The sequence below is a fragment of the Bombus fervidus genome, chromosome 19, assembly GCF_041682495.2.
Source record: "Bombus fervidus isolate BK054 chromosome 19, iyBomFerv1, whole genome shotgun sequence".
NCBI classification, from domain to species: Eukaryota; Metazoa; Arthropoda; class Insecta; order Hymenoptera; family Apidae; genus Bombus; species Bombus fervidus.
This window is the reverse complement of record NC_091535.2, coordinates 2,739,753-2,767,255: the sequence shown is the minus strand read 5'-3', so window position 1 is coordinate 2,767,255 and position 27,503 is coordinate 2,739,753. Positions and strand designations below refer to the sequence as shown.

Here is a 27,503-nt window from a genome sequence, read left to right as displayed (position 1 = left end):
GTTGAAAAAAGGTAACCGTGCATGGTGGAATTGTTAAGAAAAGATAGTGCGTGCTAAAAACTTTAATTTGATTCCTGACAGAGAATAAGTCGTAAAATACGAAGTTATAATTCGGTAAATCATTTTATTTCGGAGTTTCAGTGGATTTTATAAGTTTTCTTTCGTAGTGTATTAATATTTTATTCTCTCTACAGAATTCTAAGTAATACTACAGAATAATCACAATTTATTATATCCAAATTCATTTAGGTACAGAATTTCTTATTAGATCACAATATAATCTATATAACTATACGATTACATTAATTTGTTAACTTTTAAGTGATCAAATTAAGTTAAATAGAATCAATGCAAATCTTGCAATCATTTTAAAATAAGTTCATCATACAGTGTAATTTCTTATTTATACATTTCAATTATTAGCTATAGCGTCTGTGCAATGATCTTCTTTTTGTATTTTTTTAATACTCTGGTAATGTCTTACTGTATAATGATGTACATTGTTACTCACACAAGATTTGCATTAGATTATATGTACATATACATACAGAAGATATTCAAATTGGGAGCACAACTACTGTTATCATGCTATCATTATAATCTATTAGTACACTATTACATTTATGAAGATCATTTTTATTATCTTTATCAGTATCTAATAATTTCTTTGAGAATGTAAAATTTATACAAGAATTTTACAATAATTCGTTAACAATATTCATTGGTATGTAAATTTATCAATGTTGAAATGTTTCGTAATAAACAAAACGGGAAAAGGTATGTAAAAAAGTAATTAAAACAATATTACCATATAGTAAAGATGATAACATCAAACAATAATTGTCCTCACCAAAAAGAAAGTTGGTTTCTAGATGTAATCAATTAGCATCTGAGAATATTTTCACAATTGTTTTTACATAATATGCTGTGATCAATCATTGGTATTTATAATTATATATAAATATCATTATACCATTTACACAAACTGAGGTATATGGTAACTTTTTAGGAATTCTGTTCATATTGCCTTTACGGCATATATAACTCAAATAAAAATAAATAGTTCACTTAATTGGTACATACATCGTTCAATTTCTATACTATATTCGATTAATTTTGATAATTTTCAAGATCGTCGAAAGAGTGTATCATATATCGTTACAATAATTCCGTTCTATTAAAATTGGAAATACTATTATAGATACTGTTGCTGCTGCAGCAAGGAAATTCATGTAAATTTAAATCACATGATTTAAAATAACGCTTTTTTTTTCAATTTTCACCAATCATCGTTAAGTCGTAGGCCATAGATACGTTCGTTGCTGCAGTAAGGAACGCGTCAATCTTTCGAAGACGAGGGTGGGGATTCCCGACTATTATCGTTCGTAAAACTAGATAATCCGAGACCACTAGTTTCATGACTCGAGGAACTAGTTGGTGAATTACTCGAACTCCTGGCGCCACTGAGTGATGTTACAGTTGTATTATCAACCGGTATTAAACCTTCTTTCATTCTCTTCTTCTGCTTCATTCTTCTGTTTTGAAACCAAATTTTTACTTGCGTTTCGTTTAACTGCAACGCTGATGCGATTTCAATACGCCTTGCTCTGGTCAGGTACTTGTTGAAGTGAAATTCTTTTTCGAGCTCTGTTAGTTGTTTGTTCGTGAAGTTGGTTCGGCCGGTATTGTTGAAGCTACCTGCAATACCGGCCATAGGTCCGCCGGTAAGACAGTTCACAGGACCGTTCGCCGTAGTTGCGTACGGGGATCCGTTTCCACCTCCAACTGTGCTACCGCCATATTCTCCCACATTTAGATTTGTCTTTGCTGCTGCAACAGATTTTGATCTTTCTTTTTATTTAGGAACTTATTGTATAAAATTTACAAGCGCGTTTATACATATTGAAATTTTTTGCTTTATATTTACTAGTCATAAAAATGTTAGCACTAGCAGTACAGTAACAATGCAAAAGAACTATTTTGACGTAAAGCTTTAGAAAAGTAAAACATCTGTGTAATTTTATATATCAATTACAATTACGAGATTCTAGACATTAAGATTCATTATCAATATTCGTGTGATTCAGAAGGGCACATGTTGTGACTCAAATTCCTTTCCATCTTAATTATAGATGTCAATGCCCTTCGTACGTGACCGATGCGTTAACGGAAGAGGTTAAAAGTAATATATACCGAATTAAGCTTAACTCTGGTCCATCGAGCGACAGCCGTTTGTTGCCCAACACAGCTGGTCAGTGTTCTAAGGAGCGAACCTGTCCACCCTTTACCGAAGACCGATAGGGTTAAGCCCTAAATCTGGATCAAATTGCATCAGCTGTTGTCGAATGTCAAGGGTAAGCTGTTACGTCATTTTATTTAGCCCGTATTTATCAACCGATTGGTGGTCACTCTAAAAGCATACTCGACTTAGATCATGTTAACCATCTCTTCCTATACGTGTATGTAATCACGAGATCGTTCAAATATTTTACTTCAAAAATAATAATCGTATCGAGCTCTCTGACAATATGTATATGACCACAGGCAGAAATTAGTTTCGTAATTACGATCTCGAGTCAAGTTATGTTCACGAGTGCCTATAGTCAGCTGTCGTGTTGGACTGACAGGCAAACGAAACAAGCATAATATCGCCACACGAACCATGTTTCACATAATTTCGTATAACAGTTTCGATAATAATTTTACCGAGTACAATTTTTGATATCGATCGAATCGTAGCACACCGTCAATGAAGCTCACTCAGAAACTCGATACGAAGTTCCGAATTGTTTACAGGCGTGTTCATTAGCAGGGAATTTTTGGATATAAAGCAATGCAACCAAACTTATTCTAACTAGGGAGGAATGCTTTCTGTTGAAAAAAGGTGGCGTCACTTACGCATTATGGAAATTAGATTGTTATTTAGCCTACCGGTATGTGGAAGTCAATTTACTTAATGGCAGAGGGCGGACGAAACTGTCAAGCCACCGCCTTAGAGTCACATCTTCTTTTTCACCCGTGTTTGCCTGTATTGCTCCATTCCCCTTATCACCTTTTTATATTTTACCTAATATTAGAAGTATTTAATTGAGACCCAAACGTATATTAAATCTAACTCAAACGAAAATCAATTTATTTTGTATGGATTTTGTTTCACAGATTTTTCAAATAATCTGATAACATCAGTCACTTAAACATCGCGCCTGGAACTTAGCCGGCGGCCATTAAGCTCACGCATCTTCAAGCTGAATAATCGAGTTGGACAAGTTCTATTAGTCCACGAGCCGGCGTGGAACAATGGAATGTTTTCCGTTTTCGCCACTCATTCATCAATTTAACACCTTAACGGAAGGACAGAGCGTGCACTGCCGCTGATTTTCTCCTAGCCAGGCCGGCAAACGTCTCTATACATCAGTGTTGCATCCAAGTTTTTCTTGGATCTTTTAGAATTATATTTTTACAGAACATGAAATCTTCGTGGCAATGGAATTATGCGTTTTTTGCGTTGTCTGGGATTTGTATATTACTATCTCATAAGAATGTGGATACAGAATGGTGCAGATAGTGACGTAAAAGTAATAGACTAGCTGACAACCTTATCGTAAACATTGTAGTTCACATACTTTTTGAATCAATAGAAAAAGATGATATATTCATAGAAAATACGTATCCCTTCAATTATAGTATCTCTTATTGTTGTAGACAGTTCGGGTACTTGTTGATAGTTTTCTCTACTCGTCGTACGACAGAGAAAAGGTTAATTCTTTGTGAAATTATAAATTGAAAAGACTTTTATATATAAAGCTTCGTTTTCATTGTACACACTGGTTTGGATACATTTCGAGCCAATAAAATAAAATGTGCATAGTTATACAAAATACGAAGTATCTCTGAGAACACAGTAATTCTTTGCAATAGTATGAATGAAGAGTATGAAATAAAATTTTTACATACGAAGCTTCGTTTTCGAGGAAGATAACTTTGAAAATCCATCACGTGTATGTATACTAATTTTAACTTTTTGAATGAGCAATCACCACTTTTCTAATCGTATCTAAGATTGTAGAAACACCCTGTATAAAACAGAAGTCTCTTCGCGTCACTTTTACCAGAAAAGGTGGATCTTCCAGCAAGGAGTTACTTTGCTAACTAGATGCAAGAATTCTTGGTAATCCGTATTACTCTTTGACCATCGTTCAATCGATAAAACTCTTGCTTACAGTGTATCGTGTAGCAGTCGGCTTTGCAATAGCAGTTGGTAGCCACGTCTGATTTCATTTCTCGAAAAAGCAAATCCCCGAGAAACGCTCGCTCAGGTGGAATGAAGGAATCACTTTCGATTAAGCGTTAGCGCGATATCCTGGCAATTGCTACTTACTCTGTGACGAATATTAATATTAGTATCGATTAAAATTATTAGCACTGTTTAGTAGTACAACTATTAGATGTTGCGACCATGTTATCTCCTCAAGTAATATTCATAATACTTCTTTACCGTTTTTTCATCCGATAACATTATTCTAACGGAGGAATGCTTTTGTTAATTTTCAGACGGGCGATACAGTTACTACGGTTGGAAGGTCGGGAATGCAGATTTGCTCTTGGAAAGAAATTTCAAACATTGTGTGTAAGAAATTGGACTAATGATCGTTCGAGTCAATTAGACTCTCAGGTAGTTTTTAAATAATGCTAAGATTAATTTAAGGTTATATTATTAAAGTGATGGCGAATGAGAAGAGTACAAGGCACAGGGGGCAGCACAGGCTAAAGAATAGATAAATTGGCATGGGTTAAGGATTACAATTGGCCATAGCCCAAGGGAACCATTTTCAGGAACTTTTTTAACTTCTTAACTTTCTGCTAACTCTTTATAACACCGAGTCACATTCATAACATAGATCAAGTGTCCAATTGAATAAAGCAAAATTCTATATCTGTTACAAATCTTGGCTTTAGTTTCCATTTTTCAGGTAAAATATTATTAAATATAAATTACTAGAAGAATCATAAGGTTACCTATTCTACTCGTATGTATATATTATGTATGTTTTAGTGAGATCGCAGAAAATTCTTCAGAGATTTCAGTCCATACTCCTCGACCATAAAATGCCTTACAATTATTGAAATACGTTTCGCGTAAAATTTCCTCATGATAAAATTTCTCTCGTCAATAATGTCCGGCGTGGTCATGGTTCCCAGCGAAAGTTGCTAGTGGAAGAACGACGAATTATTATATCCCTCGGGTGGCGCAACGTCAGTCGACCAAGTGCACTTAAGCTCGAACATGAATGTAATTCTCGCACGCTCGCGCGAGCCTATCGTCACACATGCGAAACACGTATACACGAGGTAAAACACAGGGAAACAGCAGCGTGGCCGCGGTTTCGAAGCATGCATGCCAGTCAGGCTTCGTTCAAAGGCCCCCGATTAAATCTCACCTGGCTTAATATTATTATTTTACGTGGCGCCTGCGAGTGAAAACGAGCGACCCGACGAGAGGGCGAGGAAATTAGAGAGAGTGCGAGGGGCGGGCAGGGAAGGTTGGATAATGCCAGTGGATAAAAGCAAATGGAACAGTGCAGGAAACACTGGCCGAATATCGTTCACGTGAACGATCTTTGTACCCTCTATGCAACCGTAATTCCAGTTATTTAGCCTCTCCTCCGACCTCTCCGGTTATTCGTGAGTAGAAACATTGTTCTGACTAGGTGTTTCCAGGTCTATTACTATTCAAAACTATCCAAGAACTGTTCAAAAAGATGCTTTCGTCATTAAGGAGTCGTTGTTTGCAATTTATTGTGTTCGCAGCTAAGTGATTGCAGATTTTGTCAATACCACCTAATGACAAAAGCCGCAGTCACCTAGTTGCCAACACAATATACTTTTTTAAGGTCGGTGGAAGAATGTATAGAGTAAGGAGGTAGGAATTAAATGAAGCTTTTATAGAATCGAGATGTTGCATGGTTTTAACCCGTTCACTGTGAATCAGATTTTTGTTACATATAAATTGCCTTGTTAACAAATAGTTCTGCGCCACACCTGTATCTATGCAGTTAATCTTTATATGTACATAAATTATAATCATTCGAACATCTATTACGTCCATTGTATCTATTACATCTATCACACTATTTATACAGTGGTTCACATGGAAGTATTATTGTATATACATAATGTATTATATTATACATGTTACACGAAACATTTTGAAATATCACGAGTAAAGATATGACTATTATGATTGTATTGGTTACAAAAAAAAGCTTAGTTTTTTTACGGCGAGTGTTCAAATATTATTGATAAATTGTATATGTCTTAAAGTTAAATATTCATCGATTATTCAAGTGCTACGAATAATAATGTGCGTTATTGTATATCTGATAGGAATCTACATTTGGTTTGTATCACGCATCTGAGTCGGTATCATACACATATCCTGAAAGTACGTGTCAACTGGTCATGTGTAGTGAATGTGTTAATTACAAGCTTTAATCGGTTCGTTTCATTATATGTACGTTGATAATTCGTTCTGAAAGGAGCGGAAAAAGGAGAAAATCGAATCGAAAATAAAACAGGAGAGGTAAAACGAATCGAGATCGAGTCTTGCGAAAACATTAAGATCAACCTGGTCTATAGTTCCTACTCTCGATCCGGTTCTTCGAGGATGCGTTTATTAATCGCAGAATTGCGATCCTGCGTGTCGATAGGGAAAATATCGCCATGTAATATGTAGCCATTCGTTTTTCATCATTATAATTTATCAATTGTTAAATAATTATGCCACCTATAGTAGCATAAAGTATCGTATCCTGTGATACCTACAGAATAAATTTAACGCAGAAATTCTAGTCATCATAGTCTTCAATTTTTCAGATAGTTACAAAATTCAAGAAAATTTTCTTCTAACCGTAATATCAAACTATGTAAAGAAAAATTAATTGCAAATATACAATCGAGGGAAAGGATGGGAAAGGTTAGAAAATATTAAGGTTAGAAAAAATTCTTGTCGTGATTACTAAAAAGAAAGTCGATTAATGGTAATCAATTTTTATCTATTTTCACTGCATTCTGATTGTTTCTAATTTATTCTACTTTCCTAATTAAATTTAATGAATTCCAGGATGATATGTACGACAATTTGGTACACCGAACAAGCTTCTTTAACGGTACCGATAAAATCGTAAGACATTAATCCGTTGATCACACGGGATCATTTGGCCTTGTGGTAGAGAACGTGCCCCTGTTAGACGAGCATTACGCAATTCAAATATTATTCAAAGGCTAAAAGCTAGGGGGGCAGGGCGCAGATGACGTAGAAAGGAACTAGAGGGGATGAAATGTGTGCGTGCGAGCAGCCATAGGGTATTATGTTACCGGAAAGATGGACCTGGATAAGGGCACCAGTTTCCTTCCTCTTCGGATTTTCTTCGTTGTCGATCAATGATTTTCTTTTGTTTTCGAGAAAATTTCACTGCAAATCGAGAATAAAATTTTGATCGGCTGTGCTTGTTGATTGGTGATTCATTAACTTCATATCGATTTTTAGTCTCCATTATATATTATCTGATAAGAATATTATTTATTTGAAATTATAAATTTGCACCTGAAAATAGTAAAAGTTGATAATTATTGAAATAAATTATTAAAATTCTTAGAAGATTAATCGTGACAATTTGATCGTTTTGCTGTAATAGCGTGTTTCAATATTCCGACTGTACCGATAACATTAAAATTGGTCTAGTCATTTCGCAGTCATTAATTCGAGTATTTTAATCATTTTCTTATTACGATAGTATTGCTTGCGTTTCTAGCAATTTGAACAGGGTAGACCGTAGGTCAAAAAAAAAAAAAAGGATCCACTCATCAGGATCCAGCTGTATTTGAAACTATCTGATTTCCACATCCGATTACATGCTACAACGCCATCCTAACTTCTTTTAAGCAAACATTCCACTCGTATCCCCGTATAATTGAATCTTTCTTTACAAAGACCAAGCTTGATGCCTGCACGGACCTCGAGTAATTTTCCAAGGTCCGTCGTTAAACATAAACTTAGGAAACAATCTCTTTCAATATTTATAACAAAAATAAAGCCATTAGAACGTGTTATTATGGAACAAATAGCATATAGTAGCCATCAACCGGTATACATCCTCGAAACATCTTGTTGCTGTTTGACATTCCGTAATAACTTGTTTAATTTATTACCTTTAAATATTCCGCGTTTATACTCACCGCCTTATCTCGGTCCATAATGGACGTTGTAAAATGTCATCGTTCATTTTTTCCGAAGTTTCAAAAGCAATTTGCAGAGTTATGTCGCGTTTTACCAATAAATATCGAGTCTGCTGCGCAGAAGCCTTTCGCGAAACGCGAATTGTTCGTTCGTCGGTTGTAACGAAGCTCGTTGAACGGCAATAAGGGATATCGAGACGTTTAACGAGCCTCGTAAAGTCGTTATTGTTGCTTGAACGACGTCAATAGCGCGATCGTGTTTTACGTTTGTGCGCGTGCTTTCTAACAACGCTCGTTCGCCAAACGTTCCTCAAGAATCGCTCTAGGATTTGATATGGACGAGTTTTGTCGCGCCACAATTCCATACGCATTTCTACAGCAACACTTTATTTCACTGGTTAAAACGTCAAATTCCTATTAGTTTAAAAAAGATATTCGTATGTCGTCCTCTTCAAGGAAGTGTATTCTTCATCAGATTCTACGTTTCATATTTATGGTATCAAATTTTTATAGTGTACTATAATATTGTTAAATGATGCAAAATTGACTGTATATGTACAGAATTAGTACTAAAATGTTGTAATAAATATAATGGCGCCCAAATACTTTTTATAGCGAGCGTATCTAAACATCTGAACTCGTCGAGAGACAATGCATATAACTGAAATTCATGTAATAGAAGTTCACCAGCTTTCTCCGCTATCTATTGGGTTGACAACTAGTTAGTTTAGTTGCCAACCCAATAAATAATTCTCATTCAGTAATATAATAAGTCATGACACAGATGATTTTTTATACTACTGATTCCACTATATTGCGTTATTATGCGTTAGTGAAAATCAGAAAATTCGACAACAGCCGTTTTTTGTTTCTAGAAAATCGACTATTTCGTATGATGAAAGTAATTGAAGAATACATATTATTAGGTTGGCAACTAAGTGATTGCGAAGTTTATCATTAGGTGGTAATGTTAGGTTAGTTGCCAATCCAATACTATTTTTTAATTGACCAAATATTTCTCAATTAATCGCGCAATCGTTCCAATAAATGGAGTTCTATTGTATACTGAATTGAAAGGGGAAATACGAGCTTACATATTCGCGGCGGATAAAAATTTATGCGCGTGCGATTGAATGTATTTATACATTATTTTATAATATATTGTTACTCGTATTTGATAGCCATAACATGGCACGTTATGGATTCTATCTACATTCGGGATATTGATTAAATAGAGAAAAGAATCAGTCGCTTCCGGAATTTTCTATATTTTCCTATGATCGTGTCAAAAAGATTATCTCGATAATAATTCACATTATGTATGGTCAGTTTGTTAGTAGAATGATATAATTAAAAAGAATACATTTTTCAGGAAAGTTTGAAATAAGAAATTAACGATGTAACTATTTAACAATCAGTGAATTTCCTTAACCTTTGCACTCGGAATTTTATTTCAATTTCGTTACCAGCAGCTGCAAACGCTTTCAAGTGTTTTATTTGAAATTTACTTTAACTAATGATTAAGACAATTTAAATAAATAAAGGAAGAAAGAAATTCACTTAAATATAGTTTTATTCACACTATTGTTGTATTTTCTAATTTTTAAGTGTATGATATATCTTGAAACAATTTTCAGGATGCAATCTGTTAATTTGGATCGACAAAGGAGCTGCTGAGATAAAAACTGATGTTGAGTCACACTCGACATAGCAGTGCAAAGGGTTAATAGTCTCTGAATTCCGAGGATCTTTAACAACATATTTAACAACATTGTTCGCAGATATCTCAAAATGTATATTATTTATTGTTGAAGTGGTCATCACTTCTAAAAAAACTTTACATCTGGACTTTTAGTTTTCTCAAGCACAGAAGCCATCGACAGCTTATAGACAAAAGACTGGGTCGAAGGCAAACCATAAACTGTAGACAGGCGACGATGGCTTCAGGGTTTTCACTCATAGGATAACACTGCTAGCGTGCGGATCTGGATCAGTTCATATTATATTCCGAACTTTGTATTTACACTTTAGTATTTAAAAAATATATATTTTCTACCTTACAATTTATCCACGCGTTCCTTTGTATTCACATACATCTAATAACCTCAACATTTATTACTATTATTAAATATTATTATATTACTTTTTAATTGTATCATCCGACCATTTAAATAAAGAATATAAATGAAGGGGAAATCCGATCTTGTCGTTTATCTGTATCACGTGCTGTTATGAGAGCTTGTAAAAGAATGAATCTACTTACATACATACGTACAAACGAATGTAACGCGTATTCTATTGCACGCGTACTCTCTTTGCATCTGTCCGAGCAAATATTTTCTCACGATTGTACCGATTGAGCGATAACGCGCGTTACTCTAGATCATAGATAACAGATAGTTGGAATATTGACCTTCTGTTTTCTTCAATTTTTGATGACTCTCATAGCGAAGGCAGTCATGTCTTTTTCATTGAATACTTAATAACACAATTAGGATTAAATATAAGATCGTTTGGAATTTAGAGAATTCTTAAGAATCGATGAGAACGAAGGTTTTCTACGAGCTTTCTAAGCATCGTTACATGAACTTGTACAGTATAGAAACTAATTTCTCATCTGTAATTAGTTAATAGATAAATCGTTTTTTCGAAGATGGTTATACATAATATATATCGATTGGATCTTGTCGATGTATATAAGAAGCAACAAAACAATTTTACTGACACAATTTCCTTCTGTTCGACCCCTTGTCATCAGGTGTCACGATGGCTACTTTGATTTCAGCATCGCGATAACCAATATCCTGAGTCACTATAAACGGTGGGCTTTTGTAAATGAGATTTCGATCGAAACTACTTGGCCAATTATATAAAATCGACTGTGTACTATCAATGATCTGAATAAAGAATTACCTTACTTTGTAAAAATAAAAAACCTAGCTAAATCATTGGAATAAGGCTAATAGTATATGTACGTACTCAACGAGCAAAGTCTGAACATGGTAATGAATTCCGTTTTTGCCTTTCTCTTTTTTGGTAAGAAGTGTTTGCTTTTTAGTTAAGGCCGAAATCTGAATTTCTTGGCATGATCCATAGTGCCGAACGATTGCGTGCAGTCAGCTTTATTTATGGCCTCGAGGTCAGTCGATTTCGCGTATTAAGATTAACATTTTTATTGGCCTTGTTGCCTAGTCTTTCTTGCTCCTCTCCAATCGATTTATGATGCTGCTTATCGTCGCACGGTGAAATGTAAGTTTCACTTATCCGGTCGTTTTAAGATAACCTTAATCTAACCGCAATCCTAGCTAAATAAAATTTCCATTTGATTCTTAAATTTAATCCTCGTGAAATCACTTCTATGTATTTAAGGATAAATTAATTGATTACAAGTATCTGTATTTAACATGTATCGGTTAGGTCTTTAAACTTTCTTTGATCTAAATTACATCACATCTGATTCTTTCAATACTTTACCGACCGATAGCCAATTAATGGGTTTTTGTCTCCGACGCCTACCGATCGATAACCTATTAATTGGTTTTTTGTCGCCGACAATCTTTCTCATTATTTGAGCAGTAATTTGTTATTTAGTACTAAGGTACCTTGCTCAGTTGCGTCAGTTGCATTGCTTTGTAAGCTACCACAGTTTTAAAGCAATTTGAAAAACGTACCGTTCGCGATGAACAAAAAGAATGGTATTGGAGAATCTAAACCGAAACAGAGCCGGCGCCAGGGAGAATCTGCGCCTGAGATGCCGGTTGGACGTGCGTATGCTGTTGAATCACTAGCGGTCGGTAAAGTGTTAAAAGTTCGAACTACAAAGTCTGATTTAAAGATATAATTTCTATAAGGGTCATTTTCAATTTCTAAAAACCAAAATGATCGTTATCAAAATTAATGGAGATATTTAAGGCATAAAGAAGTCTTCGTTCCTTAAATAACTTTAATGGAAGGCTTTATTTCGAAGAATAAAACGAAATTATAGGAGTTGTGATCTGTTAGTCTTGCAATTAAAAATTCATTAACAGATAACGCAGTGTAGAAGGGCGTATCATTACAATGAATTACTACAAGATTTTGCTACTTATCCGATATAATCTCTCTGTAGTTAACCACAACCATTTAAATGTAGGAAGCCATTAAAATATAATAACATGGTAGTAGCCTTTGAATCTTATTAATTTCCTTTTTTCTTATCACCAACGTGATTCGTAAACCAAACTCATAAATCCAAAGCAATGTAATTATTTTTCAAAGAGAAGCACCTACTATACACCGAGTTTAATTTTACAAGTCTCAACACGTTCGCCTTCCATTCACCTTCTTTCCTTTCTTCCAACTCCGACATCAACCACCTCCACTTCCATCCCTCATACACATACACACACATACATACACACACACGTTCGATCTTCTCAAAGCAACACCTTTTCGCAACCCCAAACTCCGACATGGTCGCAGCATTGAACTCGAGGTTTTTTCAGCACTCGAGCCACGCTTGCGTCGTCGCGATATATCGTCGGTGAAGTGCCGCGGAAATGAAAATCACCGTTGCGCGAGACACGTGGACAGGGTGGTCGTTGATTGTCAGCGCGTTGCAACGCGGGCGCGAGCGAGCTAGCAAGTGAAAAACAGAAGGAGAGAGAGAGAAGGGGCGAGTGACGAGGGAGCAAAGGGGAGTCAGTTACTTAGGCAGCCGGCCAGGGTTGTTGCGGGACTTGCGGGATCCGGGGTTGCCAGGTTCGGCGGGTGGCAGCCCGGGTGGAAACACGCGAACGATCCTCTGATCCCCTCGCGAGATATCGGCCACTCACTCACGCGTCCGCCGACGGCCCTAGCCGCGCCGCAACACGCTGCCCTGCCTGCTTGACTGCTTGCTTGCTTGCTTCCTTGCTTGCTTGGTCAGCCGCTCCACTCTACCTTCGCTCGCAAACTGACCGACCTACCTCTTGCTTCTTCGTTCTGTTTTCTTCCGTTCTTCGTGTACCAAGTACTTGAGCCTTTCCGGTCACAGAGAAAGAGAGAAGCGTTCGAAGCTCTTCTTTAATTCTGCCACGTTCTTGCACTCATTTTTCATCTAATCGTGTTTTTCTATTGTTCAAACATTTCTTAACATTGACAATAAAAGAACGAGCTCTAAATTTTTGCTGGGAATATTAAAAGTCTTCTTGTTTGGTGAAACAAAAGGAGAAGTAGTTTATTCAACTTTTTAGACAATTTATTAGGTTGGCAACTGAGTGATTGCGAATTTTGTCGTTAGATGGTATTGACAAAAGCCGCAGTCACTTAGTTGCCAACTGAATAGTTCCATTTGGCTTCAGTTGGTTTTCTTTTATATTTTCGTAGAAGGAATTTTGTAGAGTAATTGTAGTATTTGGAAATAGTTTACGCAGCTTTTTACTGCAATTCAGTTTGATTGGTTTCCTTTCTTGATTTTATCCAGAGTTCAATTTTTTACGGTGAGTTTAGTATTTGGGTATTTATTGCTCGCTGAAAATTAAGTTAAGTGTAAGGTAGCGTGGGTGAAATAGGATGTGAGATACACAGTGTGTGATAAGAATAGTTTACAACAAATAACATTGTTTTAAGTGTTCCTTATTGTAAGTATTTGGGAATGGCGTGTTTTCTACTTTTATAAATTGCTTTCTATTGTTGCAATTTTCAGATTTTTTAATATTCTTTCCTTAAATAATTTTATCCTGCTCTCGTTGTTCTAGTGGACTTTCACACACGTTTTAATGGTACACCTCGTTCTTCTTTAAGAATATTCCTTTTACCATTACTTCGCGACGTATCATCCTTTCTATTTTGCACTCCACTTATATCGCTTGCGTTTTCCATTTTTCTTATCCTCTTCCTGTTCAATCTAATCGCTGGTTTATGATCACGGACAGTTTAGGTTCGCGATAATTTGGTCTTTTTGCGCATGAGAAACGCGTCAGTTGCATCCGTGCCGTGTTATTTCGTTCACATCTTTTTTTCACTTTTGTTTCTCCTGCCTCTTATCCAGTTAGACGATTTCGCTGATGTTAAACGTTCGTCGATCGTGTTATTTGTATTTTTGCAATTCTCTTTGCTTCCCACTTTTTACAGAATTTGTTATTGTTTCTATGAGCTTCTCCTTTTTCAAAATCGTTCGATGCTGATTTCTCTAGCTCGATCAGAGGTTTTTTGTTTTCTTACTTATTTGAAGTGTTATGGTAACTGTAGATGTGTGTTATTAAGTCCACGAGGAAAATGTAGCCTCAGGAAATTCAGGAAGAACTGCCTCGTGTTCAATGTTTTGGAATTATCCTTGAATATAGTGCAGATAACAATCAATAGACAAGTATAAAAAATCATTGTTCAGTTATTAATATTGTATTTTATTCTGATTTTCCAAACAATGAAGAATTTTAACATATATTTGTTAATTCTGGCTTTTTTATCATGTCAGCAAATTTCCACTTCATTATTGTTTAACAAAATAACATAATGGCGAATTAAAATATAACAATAAATTAATAATCAAAATGTCTAATATTGTAATTTCATAATCACAAAGTCTTTTAGCTAATCATAGGTAGATTTATCTGCGTTTTAAAACAATCCAAAATTTGGAAGAAAAAATAAAAATTCAGTCATTCCTATATCTGTCGTAGAATATATTCAAAAAGTGTTCAATTTACTCGACAAACGACACGATTCTTAAGATAAGGTTTTTACTGGCACGCTCTCGTCAGCAGCATTGCGATTGATGAAGTCGATTTGAAGGTTAGCTCGATACGTGACGTGACGTCGTAAAGCAGCAGCACAAGAAAGCTGGTGTGTATACACGGTGGAACGTAAAGGGCCGACGTTCGTGGACGAACGAAAGCGTGCAATGAAACTGACCGCCCGCTCTCTTCGTAAGTAACGCGAAATGTGCAGTAAAACTGGCGAAATGGCGAAAACACGGCAACCAATTCGACTAGCAGCGATTCCTTACAATTGCTTCTGCACTTTTTTGCATTAGCCCTGATTTATTCTAAATTACCTAATTTGTAATATTTCGGGGCATTATTCAGACTTCATTTTATTGTAATAGACTTTGTGATAAGTCCGATTTCTTATTTACAATACGATTTCATCACTTTGTCTAATTTTTAAAAGTCCCAACATCAGATGATCTCAATTTTCTTCTTTAGTTATTTGTCCTTATTTTCTCGATTTTTCAATATTTTTTCATATCTACGGTTTCATTACTTTTCTATAACTTAAATCGTAACGAAATTTTTAATAGATATAGAACCCATGACAATTCTGTGAGATGAGGCATATATTTTTGGTATATATATGTGTATTCTGTTGTTAAAGAAGATTTTTGTAGTATAAAATAGTGATTTTTTCATATCTAATATTTCATTACTTTTTTACGACGTAAATTGTAACGAAATTTTCACTAGATATGTTAGGTTGGCAACTAAGTGATTACTACGTGAAGCATTACCACCTAATGACAAAATTTGCCTGACAATTCTGTGTGATGTATTCTATTGTTAAAGAAGATTCTTGTAGTATAAAATAGTGATTCGAGAGAAATTACAATAGCTCCAAGATTTTTTGATATCTAAAGTTTCATTACATTTTTATGACTTAAATTGTAACGAAATTTTCTCTTGAAAATGACAACGTGAGTTCGCGCTCGCCATCCATATGCAGATGCGTTAGTTACAATAAATAGTAACTAGAAGATAGTTTTAGATATAATCGATGGATTTAATCGATAGGTTTAAGATATTCTTTTGTTTTTATCCCTAATCCATGTAAGAAAGTGCAATAAAGGTTTCTCGGCTCAGGACGGTATGATAGATTTACCCAAAGAATAAAATAATAGCTATTGTGATCCTACCTCTAAATACAGAAATAACAACATTTTCAATAGATCTATTGGGTTGGCAACTAAGTGATTGGGAATTTTCTCAATACCACCTAATGACAAAATCCGCAGTCACTTAGTTGCCAACCCAATAGAACCTATGATAATTCTGTGAGATGAGGCAATTATCAAAAGATCATATATACATATATATTCTGTTGTTAAAGAAGATTCCTGTAGTATAAAATAGTGATTCTAGAGAAATCCCAATAGTTCCATCTATTTTTACTTTCTATGAGATAAGTTGTAAAGAAATTTTTATCGTTGAATCTATGTCACTTTTATAACCTGAGGCTATCTGGAAAATTATATTCTGCTACCAAACAAGTTCCTTTTAATAAAAAGCAGTGATTGCAGAAAAATTGCAATAATTCTACCTATTCAGGCATTCTCTGTTATTAGAGAAGGAAAAAAGGGAATACATATACATACGTGACGAGGTAACGTGTTAGTTTCTAAAACCAGCACGAATACAGGGAATTACTACTGTCTCGTACAGGGGCTTGCTTATTTGTTCCGTCGTTTTTTCTTCGAGCGTGTTGGCCAATCCTGCTATTGATTACAAGAGAGAAGAAATCGAGTGGTGTATGATAAATCGGGAGAGCTGACAGCCCCGTGACGCTTGTTTCTTCTCTCTTTCTCCCTTTTCAGTTGGCCTTTTTCTCCTGCTTTTCTCATGAAGAAGGGTGGTGGTTCGCAACGGGCGTCCCCATAGAGATTCCATGGAGCCCCGGAACGCATTATGGAAGCATCGAGGGAAAAAGCACAGCTATTGTGCTTTGCTGGCCAACCAAAAAACTTCACCAACCAAAATCTCTCGAAATCCCCCTCCACTTTGCTCCGCCCATCTTGTTATTTCGGTTGAGAAGCTACCTCTCCTTTGGAATTGTGTTACATCCGTTGGACGAAAGTCTTATTCGACGAACGCAGATTGATAGTAATTTTTGTTAAAAGATTTTCTAGTTTTCTATATCGTTTTTTATTTGCATCAAAAATCTTTTAATTCTTCTATTAATGTAGATTTTATTTAGATAATAACATGTATCATTTGCAGGTAATTCTTTGTTATGAAACCAATGAGCTTCAGAAGTTTCATCTTCTGTTATTCGTTTGTTATGGTTGTTATGTATTGTAATGTAATGTTTCAGGATCAGATCAGACAAATATTTCTTATCAATTGCTAATTATAGAATCACATTTCCTGTGATTTTCTAAAGACAGCGTAATGCAGATATACACCAGAAAAAGTTTCACTAAAAACAAATCCATTTGTCGTTGAATTAATTATACCGGGTGTCAAGTAACATATCGAACATCCTTGCAAGGTAAGTCTATAATATATACAATATACAATAATTTGTCAGAATATAACGTTGGACATACACAACACCGAGCGTATTAACCCTTTGCACTGTGAATTTTATTTCAATTTCGTTAGCAGCAGCTGCCAACACTTTTAAGTGTTTTATTTGAAATTTACTTTAGCTAAAAAATAAGACAATTTAAATAAATAAAGGAAGTAACAAATTCACTTAAATATAATTCGCACTATTGTTGTATTTTCTAATTTTTAAGTGTATGAAACAATTTATATATTTATATTTATGTATATTTATATATATTTTGAAACAATTTCCAGGATCCTGCTTTCCTATCACACGTTTCACAAAAAAAGCTGGGACTGAAAGAATGTCGAGTGGAACTGAACAAAGGAGCTTCTGAGCTACTTTACATAAAAACACAATGTACTTGAAAATACCTATCGCTGGCAAGAATTTAGCAAAATAAGTAAAAAGATAAAAAGATACGCAATGTTTTTCGAATGGTATCAGGTGGAATAACGTCGTATCGATAACGTCGATGGCAGTCACGGTTCCTTAATCTAAAACCTTTGGCCGGAGATCGTTAGATTCTATTGCCGCGTGGAAATCGCGGATAAGGAACGCGGGACCGGAAGCTCATGGCGGCGAAGGGTAAAGGGGCGAGCGCGGCGAGGGCGGCTCAACGTTTCGTTTGCATGTCCCGGTGTAATAAGCGTCACCCCCGGTGACTTCTCGGCCGGCGTTATTAATTCGATTATAATGAGCTATTAAGCGAAACGCTGGTAATCCTGACAAGCTCCATTCAACGGGCTAGGCTTAGCTGCTCGAACCCGGCGATTGCCTGCAACCCTGTTCGCTGTTAAGCAAATTATCAGAGAGGGGAACGCCTCGAGCCTCCTACTGCCTTCTTATCGCATTTTTACGACACCTTGATTTCAATTTTTAAATCGTTTCCGCAATGTCTCCGTTCAGGGTGAAGTAATTCCTCGAAGACGGATTTAGGATGTTAAGGATGGCTGACAGGATCGTTTTTCTGCTTAATAAATAATTGAAAGACTTTTTTCGTAAATTGAGTAAATTGCGTTTGAAACATTAATTAATCTGGGTTTTTAATATTAGTAATTGATAATTCTAATGACTCTTAAAGATATTCTTTTCATATTTATAAAATGGATACAAATTTGTATAATAATTCAACTATTTCATTAGAAAATGTACATATCTGAGTTACGTTTGAAATATTAATTAATCTGGGTTTTTAATATTAGTATCTTTCAATTGATAATTGTAATGACTCTTAAAGATGTCCTTTTTATGTTTATAAAATGAATACAAATTTGTATAATACTTCAACTATTTCATTAGAAAATTTACATATCTGAGTTACGTTTGAAATATTAATTAATCTGGGTTTTTAATATTAGTATCTTTCAATTGATAATTGTAATGACTCTTAAAGATGTCCTTTTTATGTTTATAAAATGAATACAAATTTGTATAATACTTCAACTATTTCATTAGAAAATTTACATATCTGAGTTACGTTTGAAATATTAATTAATCTGGGTTTTTAATATTAGTACCTTTCAATTGATAATTGTAATGACTCTTAAAGATGTTCTTTTTATGTTTATAAAATGAATACAAATTTGTATAATAATTCAACTATTTCATTAGAAAATTTACATATCTAAGTTACGTTTGAAATATTAATTAATCTGGGTTTTTAATATTAGTACCTTTCAATTGATAAGTGTAATGACTCTTAAAGATGTTCTTTTTATGTTTATAAAATGAATACGAATTTGTATAATAATTCAACTATTTCATTAGAAAATTTACATATCTAAGTTACGTTTGAAATATTAATTAATCTGGGTTTTTAATATTAGTACCTTTCAATTGATAAGTGTAATGACTCTTAAAGATGTTCTTTTCATGTTTATAAAATGGATACAAATTTGTATAATAATTCAACTATTTCATTAGAAAATTTACATATCTAAGTTACGTTTGAAATATTAATTAATCTGGGTTTTTAATATTAGTATCTTTCAATTGATAATTGTAATGACTCTTAAAGATGTTCTTTTTATGTTTATAAAATGAATACAAATTTGTATAATAATTCAACTATTTCATTAGAAAATTTACATATCTAAGTTACGTTTGAAATATTAATTAATCTGGGTTTTTAATATTAGTACCTTTCAATTGATAAGTGTAATGACTCTTAAAGATGTTCTTTTTATGTTTATAAAATGAATACGAATTTGTATAATAATTCAACTATTTCATTAGAAAATTAATATATCTGTGTAGCTATTTATAGTAATTTATATAGGTAGGAATTTTTCTCAGACAATTTCTCAATTATAAGAGTATAAAGTATTCCATTATTAAGCATTGGAATTTATTATTTGTTGCAATATAGATATTGTAGTTTAACATTCTGTCTGCCACGCCAAAATCACATGTTTCGCTGAGAACGCCATGGGAGTATTTTTATTATTCAAAGCATATAATGGCAAAATAATAATAAATTGATGATGTAAGACAACATTCTTCCGCAATGCACCGTTTATCTTATTGGTGGTCACGGGTGACCACTGTGGCGCCTTGGTAACAGTTGATAGCGACATATTATAACAAGGCTTCGTTTATTTCAACAAACCATTCGCATTCGTCATTTCGTCGTAAGCAAAACGTGCAGAATATATCGTTGAAACGTGTAGAAGATATTAGTAAACAGTATGACGATTATTTTTATGATCTCGACGAAATATTCGGCTGAAATGGTAGAGGTCTGGAAAAAAAAATTATGTTTGCGATAAACCAATGGTAGTGTTAGATTACAACAGAGGAAAATGTGCTGTAGATTTATCAGATCAAATGGTAGCATATTCCATACCATATAGAAGAACCCTCAAGTGGTATATAAATTAGCTTTAGAGTTATTGTTAAATACACTAATTTCAAACGCGATGATACTCTATAAACAAGCAACAAAAACAAAAACCAAGGTATCAGCTTTTAGAATGCCACTCTCAACGCACTTCACACAGTGCCATTCACCAGAGCCGTGAAATATACTTATTCGAAAAAGATTGCGACACGAAATGCAGAAGAAAGAAGGGCAAGCGTACCTGGCACGAAAATTCTGCAGAGAGTGGTATAAAAAAAATGTTAAACAGTTAGGATCAAAAATTGCTAAGAATCGGACCAAAAAGGTGACCACCTATTGTCCAGATTGTATTGATGAGCCACATTTATGTCTAAAGTGTTTCAACACAATGCACCTTTAGATGCAACATTTGTTCTCATTTTTTTATTGATGAAAGCATCTTCTATTTATCGGTTATATGCAAAATGCCCCAACTGTCAATTTTCATACAATTTTTTCAATTGTAAGAAGTTGAAGCGCTCTGGTCACCAATGACCAGTGGTAGTCAAAGTATTAACATTTGTTAGAAAAGAAAGAAATACATAGACATTGATTTCAGGAAAAATTATTTCTTGATATATGGAGCAATGTACACCCCGGCTTACTCTATGTTAATTATAATATTCTATTTTTTTCTATTCTTTAATTTGCATTTTACAATTTGTCCAGCCGGACATTTGGTAAATTTTTCTAACTTAATTGCTAAATAACATGTAGATGCTACTCCCAGCAGGATACCATTTTCGAATTTTACTATTTTATTTCTTTAGTGAGGTCAGTGGGATGTTTCTTTTTAGTCTTCTTTCTATGAGAAGAAACATCCTGTTTGAAGTTTTTATTTGTTACAATTTTCTTTCTAAGGTATTGCGTTTTTCCTTTCCTCTATTTAAAACAAAATAAGAGTTGTTGATAGGATAACTTGCGTATATAACAAAGTACAAGAAAGAAATAGGTTAAGTATTGTTACAATGTATTGTTCAAATCAGCTGACTTAAATCTCCGAGTGAATGAAGAAACAGTACGTTAATTATTGAAAACAAGAGCGATATTATCATCAAATGTCGATTTAATGTCTAAAAACTACATAATGTAATTCTCCTTCGAATTCCATTCCAATGCCTCTAACTACCTGTTATTAATCACTTTTATGCCTTGATTTTCTAAAAAAAAAAAAAAAAACAAGTAATTGAACTAGTCACGTTAGATTATTCCTTGGTACCACCTATTCATTGGTCGATTAGCTGCTAGTCGTTAAAATTGAAATTCCTTCTTCTATATATTCTCGTTTATGTAATAACGAAACTGGTGCAATGTCTGATGGAAAATACCTTTCTGCGTATACGGCTGGTTGAATGGGGCGGGGAAATCGACTTTAAATCGCCGGAATTCGACTGATCTTTGCTCGATAAGAGGCGTTGTTGCGCGTTGCTTATTCATGAAGTTTTTAACAGTTTGACAACTGAACTAGCCACGACCTGAGTCCTGCGCTCGATGAAATCGCCTGGTGTTTTTTTTTCTCCCCTATTTTCGTTTCCACGTTTATAATTACACGCACTTATGCAAATCGTTAGGCGTTTAACCACTCGGTACTTTTCACTCGATCTATCTGAGATAAATTGTTCGTCCGTCACATTCAATTGCCGTTTTGCGTAATGTGATTACCGTGTCTTTCGTGCAATCTTTACGTTATCGCGTTCAGTTCTATATTATTAGCATTTTATATGATTTTTCATTTTTTTTCTTCCTTCCTTCCTTTCTTTGCGTTTGATCATTTCAATGGATTGTTAGCATTATATTTTTTTTCTTTTTACCTTAAAACGATCGTACGCGCTACGAAAATATATCGCTTTTTAATTAAAGCTTTACAGACGCGATACCTGTTATCGCCGCGGCGTTTCTTTCGAAATGATCAGATAACTCGAGTGCAAGAATTTCGTTCTTAAGCGCGAATCTTATCAGGGCTTTTCGATATCTATCGTGATCACTATCGAACCCAGCGTGCGTGATAAATCGTGTTTGGTATGCACGAAATATCTTTTTCCGTGTATAAACACGCTGTAGTAGGATCGTTTATGTTGTAAAAGGAAAAAGAGAAAAGATTCAGGAAATGATAAATAGCCATTACAATTTTTTATCTAAAGTTTTATGTAAAGGAATAAGACAAAGTAGCAATCAATTTTCAAACAAGAAACAAGTAACAATTCATTAGCTTTCAGTAAAAGATCTACACCTTCTAAGTATTGTATGTTATGTAACACGACAATCATTTCGAATATTCTCCAAGTATATCGATGTCAGATTTTTCAGATATCACCGTCGTACATAGCGCGACGATCATTTTCCAATGATCTTGATCTGTTAATGATCTTGAAGATCCTTCAGATACTGCAAAAATTCCTGTTTTTGAGATACAAAGTCCTCTAAATACCAAGAAATATTAGAAAATGTTGAAACTCAAAAGGTCAATTATCAGAAAAATTGGCCAACTATTGGGTTGGCAATTAAGTGATTGCGGATTTTGCCAATACCATCTAATGAAAAATTCCGCAATCACATAGTTGCCAACCCAATATTAAAACATAGCTTTAACGTCATAACTCCGATGATAACTTGCCAATGATTTTGAAAATCCTTTAGATGCTGCAAAAATTCCTGTTTTTGAGATACAAAATCCTTTAAATGCCAAGAAATATCAGAAAATGTCGAAATTCAAAAGGTCTAATTATCAGAAAAATTGGTTAATTATTGGGTTGGCAATTAAGTGATTGCGGATTTTGTCATTACGTGGTATTGGCAAAATCCGCAATTACTTAGTTGCTAAGCCAATATTAGAACATAGTTTTACCGTCATAACTCCGATGATAACTTGTTCAAATGCTTGACGCCACGAATCAAAGCATCAGAGATCTATCGTGGCGAAGTAATGGAGAGTAGTTTGTAGGGAAGAAAGATAGCCGACGAGCGATTCGCAAGTGGTAGATTTATGGTCGTGGAGCTACGGTATTCTCGTAAAAGCTTGGGGTATCTTCTGTTACGCGTTGCATTCGTGTGCATAATCTTATCAAGTTCGTTTACGACTGTCGCACGGGCGTAAACAGCGGCTAAATAACTCAGCTGAGGACAGTATAAATACCGATAAATTTTCGTTCTATCTCGGTAAGCCCTCTTATCATTTGCTGTATCGAATTTTGATTTCTACCTGGCTCACGAATAACCGCGTGGATGTCTTCTTTCTACAGAAAAATTAAACACCTCGTGTTTATTATACTTCGACGTTTCTTCTAACCTAACATTCTTTGCTTTTTTCTGGTATCTTTGTAATTTTCACGCGAGATATTTACAGTTAAGTTACCATGGCCCGGTAATTATCAGCGGTGCTTCTTAATTTGTCACGTAGAAACCGATATCTACATCTTGATTTTACGATGTTGCAAATCATCGTTGAAGCGTTTGGTATTTGATTCATTCGATTGTGTGTAATAAGAACAATTTCGAGTTGAAAAATATTAGCTTGTTGGGGAAGTTTGTAGCGAGAGTTATGAAACGTCTAATTACAATTAGATTTCTGCCATCTGCAACTTCACGAATCCTCTCTTGAAGAACTTTCGTCTTTTTGACAATGAATTTTTTCGAATAGCTTTTACAAACTTTTAAACCATTTAATCTGTGTTTTTTGAATAAATTTTATAAAAACCACAACAAATAATAATGAGATTTTACTATTAGGTTGGCAACTAAGCGATTTGTGAGTTGGTAATTAAGTAATCACTTGGTTGCCAACCTAATCACTTAGTTGCCAACCTAATCACTTAGTTGCCAATACATTTGACCAATGAGAAATACAGAAGCGAATATTCCAGTTGACTGAAAAAGTTCTTCTCGGTAATTCGCTTTAATATTCAACGAAGGTAGTATTTTATTGCAGTTTCATAATGGAAATTTTTAATAAAGACGTTTTTCGAACAACTCGATCTTTGGTAAATTCTGTGTACCCAATCATTCAGTTTTAATTAATCGTAATGATAAATTGAAGAATAATAATGATAGCTAGCTCCGCGAAGACAGGAATGTGGCTAATCGCGATCGGCTGAGAAGCATGTGCAAGATTAATGATGTCTGTCGAACCGGAATTACGTGTCACGTTTTATTAATCTCGTTACGTGTAGTTTGCGTTTGAAAGGCACTAGGTCGTCGGCCAACAAGTACGTCACATTTTAGTTGTCCGTCAATCTTAATTGAATTCACCACCCAGGCGAAAAACCTCTCGACTTCGATGCCTCGAGTGGACCGCGTCACGGTTTCACCAGCGACGGCCATTCGAGATGCACGAAATTGTGTAAAGTGTCGTCAACGAGCGACAATTGGGTCGTGTCGCGACACTTAAACGTTACAAATTGTTGTTCCAAGAACTCGGGGTGAGTAACGTGGAAAGCAACGATGGAGAAGTGTGTGGAAAGGAAAATATGTGTTTCCCTGTTTCTTCTTTTTAACACTTTCAATGCTGCGTGTTCTTAACACGTCGGATGTGAACGATAGGAACCTACAGAGGTTACAAAAAGTGTAGTCAAATATCCTGATTTTTCAACGAAGCGTTCTACATATTTCACTTTTACGGTACATTTTTGTACTCATATTTTTTATATATGTGGGCTTAATTACTTGGTACGTACAATGCCAGTATTTTTTCTTGACACTATATTTTGTAAAAATACGAACAATTTTATCTACTTTTTAAAAATTCGTAAATTGACTAAATTGAAATTTCCAGTATGATCCTTCGAAGTGAAAGCAACTTAGATTGCAAACCATACGCGATTTTATGACTAAAGTCGACAAAATACGTAGATCAAGCGCATCGAATATCGAAAAGGTATCTGAACCTACTTTTCATCCGCATTAATCAACGATAACCTGAATGAAACCATCGTGGAAGATGCCTCGCCTCCAAAAGTGACTCTATCGGATCGTCTTTCCTATTGACCATTAATTTTCCATGAGATAGGAATCAAGAGAGTGGACAGGCACGATTCTCTCGCTAGTGAAACTTAAAATAGTCATCTCGTTGGATAAACAGAAGCTGAATAACGAGCTGCCTGCGGATCGGACCAGTAATTTCACGCCAGTTAAATCTCCTCCCAAATTATCGAATATCTAAATACGTACCAGCTGGTTTCGGCACGTTCCTCTTCACTTGCATCCATTTGTAGGTGGGTACGTGTGGCTGTTGCGGCTGTTGCTGCTGCGGAGGATGGTGACTATGGGGATGCTGTTGATGATGATGCCCGTGACTATGTTGGTGCGGATGTTGAGGATGGCCCGACTGTTGCAGCACGTGATAACACGATGGATCCGGATTTTCTTCCTTGTAGTGGCCAGCGGAATGTCCACTGTAGTCGTTTTGTCGGATTTGTGAATGATAGTGAAGCGAGTCTTCGGTGGCGGGCAGCTGATGTAGATAGTTGGTGGTACCAGCGAGCTGGTAGTCGGGCTCGTGATGATGATGGTGGTGATGATGGTGATGACTAGAAGACTGATGATGCAACTGTTGGTCATGCTCCGTTCTCGAGTGGCCAGCGGTCATCATGGGACCTTGATGAAGACCGTTGCCCGAGGAAGAAGCGGGATGGTGATGATGATGATGGTCGTCTCTGTACGCCGCTTGCTGGACGTGGTAACTCTGGTGAGGATCTACCGATCCATGGGAGCCGTTCGCGTGCTGATGTTGCTGGCCGTACGATGACGACGAAGAGGCATAGTCCAAATTAGTATAACTCAGACCGTTCTCCGAGGAGATTATCGCGGTCGTGGAGCCATCCTCGTGCAGAACACCCGCCGACGGCGAGTAGAAGCTCTGTGGAGGCGTACCGGAAGATGTGGCGGACTCTGACGCCAGGAAACTCTCCGAGGAAGAGGACGAGTACGGTGAGACCGCGGTCTGAGGGAAGTAGTGCGCTGGAGCGAGTTCCGGCGAAGCTGGCACAGGCACGTGTCCCCCGACGGACACGGGTTGATGATGATGATGATTTCCTTGACCCGTGCACACGTAGTTAGGGTATGAGTCAGGCTTGCCGTAAGTTCCGTACATGCCCATGTCCATCATCATCATCCTCGTGGCGTGGAGGCGAATACATCAATTGGCCACCTGCTGCCGGGCTACCAGCGTGTCCTTCGGTGCGCGCACTCTTTCACTGAGGAAGGGAGAGAGCAATTTGCGGAGAAAGGAGCGTTCCAGCGATTAGCATCTTACATCTCGACCAACGGCTACCACGTTGACTTCTATCTACACTTTTCTCTATCCACGATGCTTGATAATTGTGTAATGATCAATGGAAAGCTTTAACTTAGGAGCTTTCTGTGGTTATAGCACAGAAATATCACTGGTTGACACACTTTTTTTTACCAACTGTCCAAGCGTACGATATTCCTCCTGACAGTGTTTCACTTGCTTTCAGATGTTAGTCAACTTCATCATAGCTTCTTCCCTTTACTTTAACATCCTCGGTGTAGTCGAAAGCCTGATGAACGTGAACAAGTCGGTCGCAGTAGACGAAAATATCTAGAAAATCGCGAATACGCGAGAAATCCCGAGGCAGATTGCCGGAATCCGCCAGAGCACGCGGTATTGCGTCGTCGCTGGCGCAAGTAAGCGGAGAAACAGCGAACGCGTAGACGTCGATCCGGTCGGCGAGAGTCGCTGAAGTGGACTGGCTAGGTGGACTGGTCTGGCGGAAGGCGGCACGGTCGAACGCTGCACGCAGGTGAGATTGCGAGCCACAAGGGTCTGGTGTGTCCAGCTCTCGCCTCTCTCTTCCACGCTAGGCTCCTTCTCTCTCTGTCTCTCTCTCCCCTTCTGTCTCTCTCTTCCTCCCTCCCCTTTGGTTCTCCGGCAAACGAGTCGCGGTACGTACATCAAGGTATAGTCAGGGTGCTGCCTTTTCAAAACTGGGCGTGTTCACGACGCCGGTCACGTGAGCGTCTTTGGGAGGAGTCAGCCAATCCTGAACGAGCCTGCGCGTCCGGCGTCCGTAGCCTCATGATGGATCACCGAGCTAAATTTTATTTTTCCTACGTTCTTTTTATCTGGCACGCTGCAGTTGACACTTAT

General features: G+C 36.1%; 1 protein-coding gene and 2 long non-coding RNA genes across 6 annotated transcripts; 1 reads left to right on the top strand and 2 right to left on the bottom strand.

Moving 5' to 3' along the window:
• Positions 1 to 104: 104 nt before the first annotated feature.
• Positions 105 to 27,156, bottom strand: LOC139996811 (uncharacterized). 4 transcript variants are annotated; one of them, XR_011802376.1, is made up of 3 exons: positions 15,374 to 15,499; positions 13,050 to 14,529; positions 1,775 to 1,830 (listed from the first exon to the last, which is right to left on the bottom strand). XR_011802376.1 is itself a non-coding variant. In XM_072021319.1 (2 exons), exons 1-2 carry the CDS (start codon positions 26,502 to 26,504, stop codon positions 1,340 to 1,342), a joined length of 1,434 nt encoding a protein of 477 aa, XP_071877420.1. In that variant the 5' UTR covers positions 26,505 to 27,156; the 3' UTR covers positions 105 to 1,339. The 4 variants fall into 4 exon arrangements, 2 of the variants coding, with proteins under 2 accessions (XP_071877420.1, XP_071877421.1); XR_011802377.1 differs by lacking the exon at positions 15,374 to 15,499 and adding an exon at positions 14,904 to 15,015 and having other exon boundaries at positions 1,816 to 1,830; XM_072021319.1 differs by lacking the exons at positions 13,050 to 14,529; positions 15,374 to 15,499 and adding an exon at positions 25,562 to 27,156 and having other exon boundaries at positions 105 to 1,830.
• Positions 7,032 to 8,942, bottom strand: LOC139996835 (uncharacterized). The gene is made up of 2 exons (XR_011802392.1): positions 8,236 to 8,942; positions 7,032 to 7,603 (listed from the first exon to the last, which is right to left on the bottom strand). It is a non-coding gene; the product is annotated as an uncharacterized lncRNA (long non-coding RNA).
• On the top strand, positions 13,680 to 18,550 carry LOC139996842 (uncharacterized). The gene is made up of 4 exons (XR_011802399.1): positions 13,680 to 13,694; positions 14,877 to 15,126; positions 17,287 to 17,457; positions 17,772 to 18,550. It is a non-coding gene; the product is annotated as an uncharacterized lncRNA (long non-coding RNA).
• Positions 27,157 to 27,503: the final 347 nt, after the last annotated feature.